Genomic DNA, 16,265 nt, shown 5'->3' on the forward strand with positions numbered 1-16,265 from the left:
TCCTGTACATGCAGCACAGATGCCAGGGGGAGGGTTCAGAGCTCAGAGCCTGTGATAATCAGCCACGGCCGCTACAGAACTACAGAAGGAGAAAAAGGACTGTGCCTGATCATTATAGAAGCAGTCAAAGGGGTCTGGTGTGGTCAGACCCTCCTAACATTGCACCAGACCCTACTGACAAGATGAACACACTTTTAAGCAAGATTTGTCTTTTCTTTTTAGTCTGAAAAACACCTCTGTGATATAGTTCTTCTGTATAATTACTCTATTTGTATGGATGAAAAGCCAGCAGCGTCATGGCCCTGTCATGGGGTATGTGGCAATATAGGGCACATATATCGCTAGTCAACCAACAAAGTGAACCCTTCCACTCAAAACAATCACAGAAAATGGCCGTTACTTACTGACTGGGGAGTGCATATAGATGCATCCTCCTCTCACCATGCAGGTAGCTGACTACCAAATGGTGGAGCGAATTACACCTGTGCAGGACACCGATAAGACAGCCACTCACACTGCCTCCTGATAATGAGGGGGGTGGATGCTTGGTGTACACTCCCACACATAGTGGATACAAAGTGCCAGACCATTCTGATACATGTAGTTCACCATGCAGACCAGCAACCTATTAATGACGCCATGATAATTCAGCGGGTTTCCCTGCATTTACTTCAGTGAACCACATTGGTACTGCCACCCTGGGCTCCCCCTGGAGTCTTAAAGCCACGCTGCATGTGAATGATAGATAATAAATGCAAGGCATTGGTTAGATGTTGGGCAAGATACATGAGCCCACTAACCACTTCACTCTTCCTTGCATTGTAGTGGGTCCCTACACTAATATAAATGCATCACAGAAGGGGAAATAAAAAATTAAAAACAATCACAGAAAATGTCCGTTACTTACTGAGTCGCAGGCTCTGACCTCTTCACCCGGTGTCTGCATTACTGCATATCCTATACATGCAGCACAGATGCCAGGCGGAGGGTTCAGAGCTCAGAGCCTGTGATAATCAGCAATGGCCAGAACAGAACTACAGAAGGAGATAAAGGACTGTGCCTAATCATTATGGAAGCAGTTAAAGGGGTCTGGTGTGGTCAGACCCTCCTGACATTGGACCAAAAGATGAACACACTTTTAAGCAAGATTTTTCTTGCTAAAAACGTGCTTCCTTTTTGTCTGACAAACACCTCTGTGATATAATTCTTCTGTATAATTACTATAGTTGTATGGATGAAAAGCCAGCAGTGTCATGGCCCTATCATGGGGTATGTGGCAATATAGGGCACATATATCGCTAGTCAACCAACAAAGTGAACCCTTCTGTTCAAAATAAGTGAAGATTTATAAAATCTCCTTACTGTCATTATTATATCCAGGAGACCGCGGGACTGAAGGCTGCAGCAAATTATTAACCCATTCATACTAAAAATAACAAAAATAGAACATGGAATAATGTTGTAAGAATGACGGCGAGATCCAAGATCACTGCAATTATATCACTCGTGAGAACACACATGCAAATTTTACATGTAAGTCAGAACTACTGCAGGACAGGACAAGCCGTAATTATAAATCTATATATAGTCCTACTAATTCAGGAAACCTGGGAGTCGTAATCTTAGATGTGAAAATCAGTATTTCTCAACTCGAGTTCTAAGCCCTCCAGCACACCGCCATTTTTTTTATTTCCTCTTTCTACCCCCCACTTTTAAAAAATGATAAATTATTATTTTTACTTTGACATAACCATCTGCTGGGTTTATTTTGTGCACATGCTGTATTTTATAATAGTACTATATAATGCACCATATAATGTACTGAAAAATTTGGGAGAAAAGTTTAAAAAGTGGGCTGAAAAAAAGCAAATGGCATGATTCTTTTCATGGGTGGGTATGGCGTATGTGGCGTACGTAGTAAATGTATTCTGTGTCCCTGTATGATTAGGGTCATACCAAATTCATATTTTTTTTGTTGTAGTACTTTTAAAAAATACTGTAAAATACTTTTTTATTTAAAGAGGAAAAATATATTGTCTGTAATGACTTTTTCAGTCAGCGGGGTTGTGTGAAGGCTTGTTTTTTAGCAGGAAGACCTGTAGTCTCTATTGGTGCCATTTTTGTGACGCAGGTGACTTTTTGCTAGATTCTTGTCAAATTTTATCTACAGGGACATAAAAATGTGTAAAAAAAAATAGTAAAAAAAAACTTCTCCACTTTCCCCTTTTTAACCTCTTAAAGCAAGAGGATGTAAACTTGCATCCTGTGGATGGCACAGAAGCGGGGCCCATGCCAACTGGCAACGGGAGCTAACTGTGACTGAACGCCAGGCTCTTGCTGTTGCAGCGGAAATGCTAATAACAGCGATCCCCACTGTTAACCTTTTACATCCTGTAATCTATGTAGATCACAGCATGTAAAAGGTTCACCAGCTTATTGAGTGAAGGGCACCCTGGGCGATCAGGGTAAACATGCTCTTGTCAAGCTCAAGCTGAGAAGACGCTCCTATCGCTGTGACTCCATCCCCCAAGATCTGGCACCAAGAATGATGAATTCCATGAGATCCACGGGGTCCCAGAATCCGGCCTCTAGGGTTTGAAGCTCTACAGATACCTTCACCCATATCGAGGTCCTCACTGTCAGTGGTCCTTAGTGGGATCCCTGAGTTGGTTGTTGTCAGCAGCTCCTCTGCAGATGATGAACAGGGTTTTCCCCACTGCTTCCTCTTTGGCAGACACCTCCTCAGATTAAAGGGGTGGTCTCGCGAAACCAAGTGGGGTTATACACTTCCGTATGGCCATATTAATGCACTTTGTAATGTACATTGTGCATTAAATATGAGCCATACAGAAGTTATTCCACTTACCTGCTCCGTTGCTAGCGTCCTCGTCTCCATGGTTCCGTCTAAATTCGCTGGCAGCTTGCTTTTTTAGACGCGCTTGCGCAGTCCGGTCTTCTCCATTCAGCACGAGCCGCTTCAGTGTGCTCCCCGCTACAGCTCTTCTGCGCATGCGCAGACGAGCTGTCACTGCTCGGGAGCGCGCTGCAGCGGCCATTCTGTACCTTCCTCTGTTAGAGGAAGGTGCAGAAACTGGAGCTGCCCAGCGGAGAAGCCCAGCCCAGCAGCCCCGAGAAGCCTCCCAGGTAAGTGATTTGTCGGGGGGGGGGGGGGGGCTGCCGCTGCGCCGGGCTGCGCCGGGGGGGGGCTGTCGCTGCGCCGGGCTGCCGCTGCGCCGGGGGGGCTGTCGCTGCGCCGGGGGGGGGGGGGCTGCCGCTGTGATGGGGGAACTAGCGCTAGGCCGGGGGGGCTGTCGCTGCGCCGGGGGGGGGGGCTGCCGCTGCGCCGGGCTGCGCCAGGGGGGGGGGCTGCCGCTGCGCCGGGCTGCCGCTGCGCCGGGGGGGCTGTCGCTGCGCCGGGGGGGGGCTGCCGCTGTGATGGGGGAACTAGCGCTAGGCCGGGGGGGCTGTCGCTGCGATGGGGGGGGTGTCGCTAGGCCGGGGGGGGCTGCCGCTAGGCCGGGGGGGCTGTCGCTGCGATGGGGGGGCTGTCGCTAGGCCGGGGGGGGGCTGTCGCTGCGATGGGGGGGCTGTCGCTAGGCCGGGGGGGGCTGCCGCTAGGCCGGGGGAACTAGCGCTGGGCTCCGGAACCTAGCGCTGGGCTCCGAGGCCTTCACCTGGGCTGAGGGTCTAGCGCTGGGGAGCCGGGGGCTAGCGCCGGTTACCTGCTGCCTGGCGGTGGGCGTCTGGTCGGCGGCTGCGGGGCGTCTGGTCGGCGGCTGCGATGCGTCCGGTTGCCATGGAGACACAGCTGGCGGCGTCTCGGGAGCGCGCACGTCGGGCTGCAGCGAGCGACGGGGAAAGAGCCGGCGGCCATCTTGAGGAAACTTTTATAAGTTGCTGAAACGCTGGAACGGTAAGTACGAACCAGCTAGAAATGTCATTTACAGGGGGCTTAGTAATGTGTACTTAATGGGGGGGACTGGGCAAAAAAAAAATTTAACTGCTTCCTCGAGACATCTCCTTTAAGTAATATTGGGCATTTACATAATTAAATAATCTATTGGTGAGGACATTGTCTACTAAACAAGTCACACTGAGTAATGACAATGAGCGGTGTAATTACTGCTGCAGGAAGGAAGTACCTGAGATATTGGGAAACTGCACATGATGAGGATACAAGGACTGGGAGTCATCTGGGTCACTTTCGCAGCTCCACTGACATTTATATAATTTTTGCAGTCGTCCCTTTAAGGACCTTCACACGGGGCGTAATTGTCTGCAGCTCAGATGCAGATTTTGTCAATTAGTGCAGATTTTGCTGTGTTTACTAGTTACTAAGCTCCTGCCCCATCCCACCACCTCCCATTGCTGGCTGCCAGCAAGGGGTGAAAAGGGAGTGGTAGCTTAGCACACTAGCTCCTGCCCCATCCCTCTTCCTCCCCTTACAGAGCTAAACTGTCTCCCCTCGCCCAACGACAGTGTGGGCTCGGCATATATGTGCCAGGCCAGGGCCATCTAAATGGGTACACAAATGTTAGATTTGTGCACCTGTTCACGCATTTCTATGTCGCCGGTGGGCTAACATAAAAACATTGACGCCCGTGTGAATATGCCCTTATGATGGAACCGAACAGCACCAAACAAACCCCATTGACTTTATTGGGGTCTATTTGGCCCCCGCTCAGCTGTCTGGCATTTTACCGGACTATATAAGTCCTTCATGCAGGACTTTTTCTTCTGGCATTTTGTGCCGGATCTGCGACAGAACCTCCGAATAAAGGATCCTGACGCAGATGTGAAAGCAGCCTAACCGATACCGCACATATATAATACAATGTAGTATGATGGATACAAAGAAGCATCTGATACGGCACATATATAATACAATGTAGTATGATGGATACAAAGAAGCATCTGATACGGCACATATATAATAGCGTCTGGTACAGGTCGTATCGGATGACTGAAGACACTCAGGCTGCACGGAGGTGTGAGGGGTGAATTCTGCTACTAACAACTATAATGCAGTCGCTTTCTTGTCGGCCCCCCAAGTGGCCGCATCCCCCGCCCGTTCGCAAACCGTCCCAACTTTTCGGCTTTTCTCAGGAGCCTCCAGGATGTTCGTGGACAGTTGGCGAGGATGCAGATAACGCAGCGATGCAGCTTTACATAATCTGGGACTATAATTATGTTTCCTGCACACTGGCGATCGCGATATCGCTGCGCTTTTTTAACGTGAATGTCAATAGAGCTTTCCAATGTAAATAATAAAAAAAAAAAAACAATCGCACAAAAATCCCAAGTTTGTGTTTCTGTGATTTTTGTGCGATGCGTTTTTACCATTAGAAAGTCTTATTGACATTTGCATTAAAAAAAACGCAGCGACATCGCAATCGCAAGTGTGAAGGCACCCAGAGGGCGCTACCTGTCACACAGCATAAAACTATTTAGAACCGATGTTGGGTGACACGGTTATGGCCCCGGCCTCGGCCCTGAGGGCAACCAGGAGCAATTACTTTTATGTCATCATTGTCTGCATGTTACATAGTAAATAACAGCCGACGTGACGCAACAGGAACTAAATGCAGGTTTATCACAAGGAAGTCCAACCTGCTGACACCCACAGAGCCCTATATAACCCCGCACATCCCTGCACCAGCAGAAGACCACAGTTGGTACATCACACAGGTAGGTACCTGCTACTCACCTACAGCTCCTCTAACGCAGACAGATTACTGCACAGTAGTTTGTATCCGTCACTTGTCATACCAGAGAGTTCTGATACATTGTAACAACACTGCACATGTGTCAGGATCAGGGCAGATCTTCATCACTGACAGCAAGCAGAGGTCTTGCAAATGCTGAATTTTCTTGGATTTTGTCTTTTTCAGGACGAAGGTGAAACCCCAGAACTGACCATGAGACCGGTCTCTGTGCTGCTGCTGGTGTCGCTGAGTGAGTATTTCTTATTTCTGTCCCTCTGCTCTTTGTTTCCTATTTCCAGAGTTCTAAATGACTATTTCTATCGCCCCCTTGGAGCTCCCCTGTAGTACAGTGTGGACATATAGTTGTGAAAGATAAATTTCCTGCAGAAAGGTCCGGAGTTTGGAATGTGCCACCTGTGTAATCACACAGCCAGCCCTGCTGAAGGGGGTGCTACAGGTGACCATGCAATCACCACTTGTGAGCCCTACAATTGTTTAGGGTGCCTTCACACTTGTGAGAAAATTACATGCTTTTCCCGTGATACGAGAGTGAGTGAGAGCGCAGAATTATGAGACCCATGATTTTCAATGGTTTCATTCCCATTTGTGAGGTTTTCATTCATGTGGTGAATGATTTATCTTTCTGCATTCTGCTTTTTTTATATCTCGTTTCCCTATGAAACCTCCTTTTATTCGCATTGCAACCCATGAACTTGCGATTTTCGTGCGACGCGTTTTTAATGAGAAACTCCCATTGTTTATCGCGAGAAAATCGCAAGCGACAGCAATGTTTTTGCCAGAAAAAGCATCGCCGACTCTCAGGAGCAAAATCGCGATCGGCAACGTGAAGGCAGACTTATGGTTATACTTCAGATGGGTTGCTGATCCAATTATTTAAGCAGAACTCTACGTAGGCTCGAATGCTCAGTATAGCATCATGTATTCTGTTAGCCATTAAAAGGTATCGTATCTACAAGATTACTTGATTTCTGTAATGGGAGTAACATTGCTACTACCATGTTTCCTGAAAATAAGACCTACCCCAATAATAAACCCTATCCTGATATATAGGGGGGTTGCACTGGGGTAGACAAACATGAGCTTTCTTCAACCTGCTTTACTAGGCCAGCAGCACCAGCTCTGTAGGCACAGTATACCTGTGTGCCATCCTTGCCTGGCGCCCCACCTCTGACGGGTGTCCTGCCCATTTCCTCTCCCATATGTCTTGGCATTTTCAGTGTGATGCCATATCATTTATATGTGGTGTTATTTCCTCACTACATAGCAGTATTATGTGAGCACTATATGGCAGTGCTATACCATACATAGGTTTTTACAGTATATTGTGCAGTACACAGTAGTAACATAGTTCGTAAGGCTGAATGAAGACAATGCCCATCTAGTTCAGCCTGTTATTCTCGTGTGTTGTTGATCCAAAGGAAGGAAAAACCCCAAGAGCAGGAGCCAATTAGCCCATTTGGGTGAAAATTCCTTCCCTCCCCTAATGGCAATCAGACTGTTCCCTGGATCAACCCCTAATAGTTCCTACCTGCCTGTATACCTGGATTAACAATTAACCTAAGATTTATATCCTGTAATATCTTTCCATTCCAAAAGACATCAAGTCCCCTTTTAAACTCCTTTATGGATTTTGCCATCACCACTTCCTCAGGCAGAGAGTTCCACAGTCTCACTGCTCTTACAGTAAAGAACCCTTTTCTGTGTTGGCGATGAAACCTGCTTTCCTCTAGATGTAGCGGATGCCCTCTTATTACCGCCACAGTCCTGGGTATAAAGAGATCATGGGAGATAGTGGTAGCACAACATTGTTACTTCTGATAACCCCATATGCAGGAGCTGTTATTTGAGCGATTCCCTTGTATACATGTGTAGATACCCCAAAGGTGAAACTTTCCCGTAACATGTTATGAGTGTTTGTGTAGATACTTATCTGTATGGAACAAGATGACATTCACCACGTGTCCACGGAGGATCCGGACCTCTGATTCCTGTGATTTGTGCTTTGCAGGTGCGGCCGTCGTACTGATCAGCGCATACAGAGTGCCGCCAACTAAAGGTGAGTATCATCCATAACGCTCTGTCTGTCCAAGGGACCTTTCACACGGGATGCAATTATCCACAAATCGCAGCACAGATGCAGATTCTGTCCGTCAGTGCAGACTTTGTGGCGGTTTTAACCGCAGACTGCGATCTTCAGAACGTCTTGTGGAATTTTTTGCATTTTATTCCGCAAGATTTAATAGTGGAATTGCATCTGGTGTTTGTTAAAAATGTGCGACAATTCCGCGAGACGTTCTTCATTTCACAGCGGAAAGCTTTTCCCCTGCAGAATTTAATCTTGCAATTTTAAAGTGAAGACATGCGGAATTCAAACCCCATCGGGATAACGTTGGGATGCAGAAATATGCGTGTGAACTAACTGTGCCCCATGTTAAAGGTCTCCAACATTTTACACGGTAAGGGCTTATTCACACGTCCGTATATTGGTTGAGTTTTCACGCCTGGCCGATATACAGTGTCCCTTTCTGCAGGGAGAGGAGGCGGGATGGAGCGGCAGCTAGCGCACTGAGCTCCCACCCCCACTCCGCCCCTCGACACTATTTGCAATGGAAGAGGCGGGATGGGGGCAGGGTTAACTTTCACCCCATCCCGCCCCCTCTCATTGCAAAAAGTGGCGAGGGCGGAGAGGGGGCGGGAGCTCAGTGCACTGCTCCTAGCCCGGCCTGGCCCTCCTCCTCCCCCTGCAGAAAGGGACACCGTATATTGGCTGGGCATGAAAACCCCGCTGATCTACATACGTGTGAATAAGCCCTAAGGCTGCCTGTCCACAGACGATGATCACTTGCGATAAATCACCCGCAGATCACGCTATGAAAAGCTTTCCATAGGCTAACTATGGAAATCGCAGCCCGACGTCCTTGAGTGGACAATCGTAGAGATTCTCCACTCGCGGGAGGGGACGGGAGCTCAGAGCACTGCTCTCGGCTCTTCCAGCATAGAGAGCCGGCGGAGAGAGACGGCGTATATCGGCTGGGCATGAAAACCCAGACGATATACGGTCATCGGAATGCACCCTAAGGGCGAGCACCCACTGGCGTTTGCGTTTTTCCCGCCCGTTTCCCGCCCGTTTTCCGCGGCGTTTTTCGCGGCGTTTTCGCGGCGTTTTCGCGGCTTTTCCATTAATTTCCATGGAGAAAAATAAGGACACATATGCAACTGACAGTTCCTATGTTAAAAACGCAAACGCAACGCAAAAAAAACGCCAGTGGACAGGAACACATGTTATCTCTATGCCTGTGCAGGAAAAACGCAAAACGCAAAACGCAGGTAAAAAAACGCCAGTGGGTGCTCGCCCTTATACGGGGGCAAAAGCAGCCAAAAACAGGTCATGCTGTGTTTTTAAAATACAGCTGTAAAACGGGTACACTCTTGCAACCAATTTTATATTGCTCTAGTGCTTCTTATAAAATAAAGTAAGCAATTACAGAAATAGTATTGTAAAAAAAAATCTCCTACCATTTTGTGTACACAGCTGCTATGCAGATCTATGTGTCTCCATGGTTGCAGACTACAAACAACCTTTTTTGCAGTCATGTGCTTCTTTACTTCCTTCACCTCCTTTTTTGACAACCTTAAAGGGCTTCCCAGATAAATACTATTGACAACTGGTTGTAATTACAAGCAATAGCACTCAGCCTGCAGTACCAACCTGGGCCACTGCACAATGTATGGAGCTGTCAGCTTACTCCAGCAAAACAGTTAGAAGTGGAGCAACTCCTTTAAGGGCTCATTTACACAACCATATTTTCAGGCCATGTACCATCTCTGTATTCCACAGACAACTAAAGGCCCCAGTACAATCCAAAAGGCTATTCTTATGGAGATTTTTCACATGGACCATTGGTTTATATGTAAGAAATCACTGCATGCCCTATTCGTGTCCATTTTTACAGGCAAGAATAGAGCATGCAATGTGCACTGTCTGTGGAGATCGGATGGCATACGAACGGGTGCCCATGTTCTGTCCAATGCCAGTTGTGTCAGTTTATCACTCACATATGGCTGTGTGAATCCGGCCTGATTTCAATGAAAACAGAAAATGTTCTGACGCCCTTATATTTCTTCTTCCACTAACAGTATTATAATTTTTCAGAGCCGTGCCATGGGAACATGACATACCAGAGCTGCGGCACCGCATGCCCCCTCAGCTGTACCAATTGGTCTAATCCACCCAAATGGTGCACCGAGCAATGTGTAATAGGATGCGGCTGTAAGGACGGTTACGTGCTTCTGGATGCTAAGAAGAAAACATGTGTCCTTCCCCAGGATTGTCCTAAGGAATAGAAGCCCAGGACCCTGCAGCCCACCGGGGCGGCCATATTTATTACCTCCTCCTTCTCTTATCATTGTGTATAGCCACATTCTGTGTTTCTTTCAAACAATAATAAAAGATCCAAAATCGTCTTCATTTTCTTCTTTATTATTGAAGAATTAAGGGTTAACTCCAGCCTCTGCTGTCAAGGCGTCCTATATTATCAGGGCCATAAGTAGAGTCCATGGTGCCTTAGGTTGGCTGCACACAGGCGGATTCACATTGCGGAATCTGCAGCCGCATGAAGGATCTGCAGCAAATGGCATGCTTTGAAGGTTTGTAAAAATCCCTTTTTCCTTCACATTGACAGAAATAAATTCCATTTTTTTCTATATTTTGCTACTGACGACCTTCAAGGGTTTCAATGGAAGCTGTATGACCCATGGGCCATCCACAATTGACATTCCAAAAACAAATTTAAACTGCATGATCAACGGTGAGCGTCCACGGTTATTCGCAGTACAGAAGAAAGATGGTACGCAGGGTCGCCATCCGAGGTCAGAGCCAGATTCCACTGCAGGCTCCTGCATGTGGAATCCGAATCACCCATGTGCAGGCAGCCTTAGGCACTTTTAGTGCTTATGCCCCCTATTGGTGAGTTAAGTTGAAGCTGCTGCCCGCACTTTAGATAGTTATCAACCTAACGGTAGTTATTTATCGACCTAACCAGCATTTAGCCAACAGATATCTGTCACATTGTGCTCCTGGGCCTGTAGTTCCACAAGTGTGGGATGATTGAGCTGGCTGGGTGTGTATTGCTCCAGTTAGCCAATCACCACTGGTCTGCTGCACATAAATGCTGACCACTTTTGTGAGAGGGAGCTGGGCATTTATTATTCTCTTCATTCCACTCAGGACCCTGGTGTTTGGGGTCTTGCAGGTGTTGCTGCATGCATGAGGTTCTGGGTGGAACTCCCTTATCTGTTGGGGAGAACAGAGTCCTGCTCTGTTGTAAGATGTTTACCATCTATGGCGAGCCAGACCCTTAGATTCCAGCGTGGGGCTGTCCCTATTGGGTTGATCGCCCCGCTTGCAAGCTGGACTCCCTGGGGTTTAAGTTGTCTTGTTAGAGTGGGGACTGATGAGATACAAGGACCCTTGCTGTGGGCTCACAAGCTTAAGCATCTTGGCCAAAATACGAACCAGTACCTCGTATTACTTTAGCTATTCCATCTGCATATACAGTATGTGTTGGTACATTAGGTACATTTTGGCGTTTGCCAGTTCATGTTGGATGTCAATACACTAGTCCCATTTACTGTTCAGTCTGTTTCCGTATCCATTTGTGTGCATTCCCCTTCTATTTGCGTTCGTCCTGGGCATGGTGTGAATTATGCTTAGATCGGACATGACACTATCCCTCCCAACTCCTCCATAGACTTGTACACTCATCTGAGAGAGACTGGGGTTTTCATTGGAAGTAAGAAAATAATAATAATAATAATAAAAAATTTTGTATAGCGCCAACATATTCCGCAGCGCTACACTAACAAAAGAAGCTAATGACTGTCACCTTTGGCAGTGTCTTATGCAGTTGTAGACAAGTCTGGGGATAAGCCAGATGCACATGGGTAAAAAAGGGGGGAGGTTAGGGGTGAGTTGCAGGTATAGGATAGGTTGCACAATGGGAGCCATCTGATCCTATCCTTCCCCACAGTATGGCAAAAGGAGAGCGAAAGACAGTGTTTGGACATGTACAACCCACATGGCTTCCGGGTGACGCTCCAAACAAAATCAAACTGTTTTTGTTAAGCAGGTAGCGGACTTACTCGCCGACACTTGTGCTCAAATCAAGCGGAGAAGCCACTGGTGTGACCGCAGCTGTAAAGGTTTGGCGTCCTTACAATTGTGACTAGTGGAACTAGTTGATGTTTCTATAATCCTCCAGGATGGAATCTGGCATCAACAGGAGTCTGCTGAAGCATAGCCTGGGAATGCCAGTCCCGTTGCTGTCTTACTTCTCGCTCTCTGTCAACTGATCCACTTACAGAGAAAACAGAAAAGCCTGTGAGAGACCACTTTTATCTCAGTGAAATCTTGCAGGAAGCTGCAGTCACAGCAACGTCACTTTTCCTGAATTAATTTTATTCTTAAAGAAATTACTGGACATCCCAGATTCAATAGGGCTGTTGGATCCAGCATTCGAGCCTCACTGTGGTCCCAGTGCTGGTGATGAAAGCTGCCATTAATAGAACTCACATGACTGGTGCAGCCAATGAGATGTTGCAGCGTCCTGGCATTATGACGCTGGATGTGAGTGCCAATGCCAGCAAAATGATTTTGTGCCTTTGCTCGTGTTTTCTTCCAACTGCCAACTTGCAGAGAGAGTCATTGATCATATTTTTCGCCTCCATGGTTTTCCCAAGCATATTGTGTATGATAGAGGAGTGCAATTTATGTCTACATTTTGGGGATCCCTTTGTAGTCTTATGGATATATTGTTGGACTTCTTCTCAGCCTACCATCCACAGTCCAGCAGGCAGGTGGAGTGCACAAACCAAATCCTGATCGATTATCTTCATCATTTTACGAATGCCCATCAAGACACTTGGGTCAGCCTACTGTCCTGGGTGGAGTTTTCACATAACCAGCATGTCAATGACTCTACGAAGACATTCCCCTTTTCCAGAATTCCCATGCCACTATCTTCATCAGTTTACAAACGATTGAGTCAACCTGCTGTACTGGGCAGAGTTTTCACATAACCAGCATGTCAATGACTCTACGAAGACTTTTCCAGAATTCCCCTGCCAGTCTCCACCACTTCTGAGGTCCCAGTAACAGCTTCTTCTGCAAAGAATTTGGTCAGGATATGGCAGGAGACCAAGGTGACTCTGAAGAGATCAATCCCTTCCATGAAGAGGTTTGCCGATCGCAGGCGTTGCCCCGCTCCACAGTTTGTCTCAGGGGTTAAAGTTTGGCTCTCCTCCAAACATATCAGGTTGAGAGTGCCATCTTACAAGCTCGCCCCATGATTTTTGGGTCCATTTGAAGTTTTGAAGAGGGTGAATTTTGTATGTTACAGGCTGTGGCTCCCTCCCTCCCTGTGTAACCCCAATTCCTTTCACATCTCCCTACTTAAATCACTTGTGCTCAATAGGTTTTACAAAACTCCTGGACCAGTTTCAACTCGGATCAACTCTGAGAATATCTTTGAAAAATATTCTTGATGTCAAGAAGGTTAGGAACAAGACCTTTTTCCTAGTGGATTGGAAGGGTTAAAGTCTGCAGGAGAGGTCATGAGAGCCCTGCAAGATCATTAATGCTCCTCGTCTGGTTCAGGAATTTCTGTGGAGAACCAACAGGAGAAGAGGGGCATAAGGGGGGAGGTACTGTTAGATCCGCTTTTCAGACTAACTCTTTCCCTGGTTCTGGCAGATGCGGGCGTCGTCCTGCTCTTCTTGTAACCTGAGCTTATACTTACCTTCTTTCAGCAGTTCTATGGTTAATTTCTCTAGGGCTTCCAGCTCAGCTGTAGGCTCTTTGCCAATAAGCACCCTATATAGCTGAGCTGGGACTAACTTTCAGTGCTTCAGTGTTGTTGTGAGTTCTGCTCTCTGACTTCCTGCTTAGCCCCTGCTTCTGCAGTTATTCTATTGGCATCGGATGTCCTGCGCCTTGTTGTTCTAACATTCAAGCATACTTCTGTCTGTACTGTTCACCTGTTCCTCAGTGTTATCTTTATAAGCCTGTTTCTCTCTCTGCTTCTTTACTCATCCCGGTCCTGTTCTGTCTTTTGTTTTATATGTGTTCTCTCCAGTCAGGGTCAGCTAGTGCCTAGAGAAGACTGTCAGGTCATCGTTATTGGGACATCAGCCCTGCTTATAGGCAGGGTCTTCCTTCTCCTTCATACTAGCTCAGGGCAAGGTACCTTCCTTAATTCTCATCCCCGGACTGGGTTTAAGCCATCTGGTATCTTACCTACATACGACAGAGGGTTAGCTGTCAGCCTTGCTGGACTCGGCATCGTCTACCCGTTAGGTTGACACAGTGGATCCATGTCCACAGTCCTTACACCTACACACTTACAGACCAAGAATTCTCAATTTATAAACCAACCTTTTATGTGGCACAGTATCAAACACTTTGGAAAAGTCCAGATACACAAGATAAAATGAATCACCGTGGTCCAGTCTAGAACTTACCTTCTTGTAGAAGCTGATCAGGTTGATTTGACAGGAGTGACCCCTCATAAACCCATGGAGTTACACATCCATTTTCCTTGGGATACTCCAGGATAGCATCTCTTGAAAACCCCTCAAACATTTTACCCACAATAGAAGTAAGACTTACAGGCCTCTAGTTTCAAGGTTCACTTGTTGACCCCTTTTTGAATATCGGCACCAAATTGGCTATGCTTCAATCCAGTTGAACATACCCTGTCTCTATAAAGTCCCTAAACATAAGAAACAAGGGTCTGTCTATCACATTACTTAATTATTTTAAAACCTGGGGATGTATGCCATCGAGACAGGGTGATTTCTCTATTTTAATCTTTTTAAGAGGACTCTGCACTTCTTCCTGGGTTAGACTGGTGACATTTAGTGGAGAGTTTACTTTATCATTCTGCATCTCATCTGACATTTCATTTTTCTCTGTAAATACGCTGAAGAGAAAGCAGTTTACTCTCTTTGGCAATAAGTCTCTCTGTCTCCATCTTTGCTGTTTTTATCTGATTTTTACATAATTTATTTTTTACCTTATGGGTTTTTAGAGCTTCTTCGCTGCCTTCTTGTTTTAGTAGTTTAAACGTTTTCTTTTACGGTTTATTGCCCCCTTTACATCTTTATTAAGCCACATTGGTTTTCACCTATTACTAAGTCTTTTATTCCTGTAAGGTACAAACTGCTCACAGTAAGTAATTAGGATGTTTTTAAACATTTCCCATTTATTGTTTGCACTCTTATTTTTGAGGACATTGTCCCAGTCAATAAAGTTAAGGGCATCACTAAGCTGATTGAACTTTGCCTTACTAAAGTTTAGTATTTTCATAGCTTGTCATTTTCTCTTGAAGGACAAGTTGAAATTTATTACATTATGGTTACTATTTCCCAGGTGCCCTCAATCTGTACCCCTGTTATTCTATCAGGTCCGTTGGTTAATATTAAGTCCAAAATGGCCGTCTCCCTAGTCCGATTCTGTACAAGTTGGGTAAGATAATTATCTTTAGTAATTGACAGAAAGTTGTTACCTTTATGAGATCCTCAGGTTTTGGCTTCCCAGTTTATAATCGGATCATTAAAGTCCCCCATAATAATCACCTCATTGAGAAATTAATGGAGCGCTGACCCCCACAGTGACAGGAGAATAGGACACGGGACCCTCTATTTTTGAGATAGGCGAGGGTCTCAGAGGTGAGACCCCTACCGATCAGCAAATTATTCTGTGGATAGGGAATACCTTGATATCCTGCTACAACCCCTTTAAAAACTATCTTCAGCATAGATACCTGTCCACAATTACCTCGAGACTGCCTTCCCCATTGCTGGTCCATTTGCAGTTGGGTTCCGGGTCTCATCTGGGTGGTTGTGTAGTGGCCCAGAGTAAGTGGGGCCCCTCTATAATGTTATTTGTCTGTCTTGTGTCTTTGTATTGTCAGTTTCTTATGTGCAGGATGCATGATATTGATGTGTATTGCACAGCTGCAGGAGTGAGAGGATTAATGCCTGGTAATGTCTGGTATGTCTGGAAATGTATTGATTTGTATGCTGCAAAAGTTAGTCATGTGATCAGGTAGTATGTATGTGTTTGCAATTTTGCATGCAAGGGTGTTTTTTGCAAATTAGGGGAGTCTTCAAGAATCAGGCTGTTGGAGTTTGTCCTGTCTGCAAATTGGAAAAGGAGAGACACATAGCCACAGAGCGGCTTGTGTAGAGAGAGAATAGAAGCAGCCGAACAAGTCCCTTCCGTTTGGTCTGGACCTATTTCACCCAGAGTGTGCCTGTGCTACCACTGAGTCCCAAGATAGAGAAGGACCGCTACTAAGTGAAGGGAGAAAATGAACAATGTGAGTAAGGATTGGTAGAGAGTGTAAGTCGTTGGATGTGGGAGTCACGCTGATAACTTTGACTGTGGATTTCTCCGTTCAACCCAAGAGTCCTCCCTGTCCCACCACATTGAACTGCTGTATCTGTACCAGTCTGTTGCTGAGGTTGGAATTGCATTCA

The 16,265-nt window shown here is 46.3% G+C and overlaps 1 protein-coding gene across 1 annotated transcript; it reads left to right on the forward strand.

Moving 5' to 3' along the window:
* Positions 1-5,456: 5,456 nt before the first annotated feature.
* LOC136633507 (cysteine-rich venom protein 1-like) lies at positions 5,457-10,194 on the forward strand. Its single transcript, XM_066609267.1, has 5 exons — positions 5,457-5,463; positions 5,549-5,688; positions 5,892-5,955; positions 7,735-7,782; positions 9,880-10,194. Exons 1-5 carry the CDS (start codon positions 5,457-5,459, stop codon positions 10,068-10,070), a joined length of 450 nt encoding a protein of 149 aa, XP_066465364.1. The 3' UTR covers positions 10,071-10,194.
* Positions 10,195-16,265: the final 6,071 nt, after the last annotated feature.

Source organism: Eleutherodactylus coqui, chromosome 6 (genome assembly GCF_035609145.1).
Source record: "Eleutherodactylus coqui strain aEleCoq1 chromosome 6, aEleCoq1.hap1, whole genome shotgun sequence".
Lineage (NCBI taxonomy): Eukaryota > Metazoa > Chordata > Amphibia > Anura > Eleutherodactylidae > Eleutherodactylus > Eleutherodactylus coqui.

Excerpts from the sequence above, each read along its gene's own strand:
- LOC136633507 (XM_066609267.1), top strand. Across the intron at positions 5,956-7,734 it reads GCTGCTGCTGGTGTCGCTGA|GTGCGGCCGTCGTACTGATC; the intron begins GTGAGTATTTCT and ends TGTGCTTTGCAG. Across the intron at positions 7,783-9,879 it reads CAGAGTGCCGCCAACTAAAG|AGCCGTGCCATGGGAACATG; the intron begins GTGAGTATCATC and ends ATAATTTTTCAG.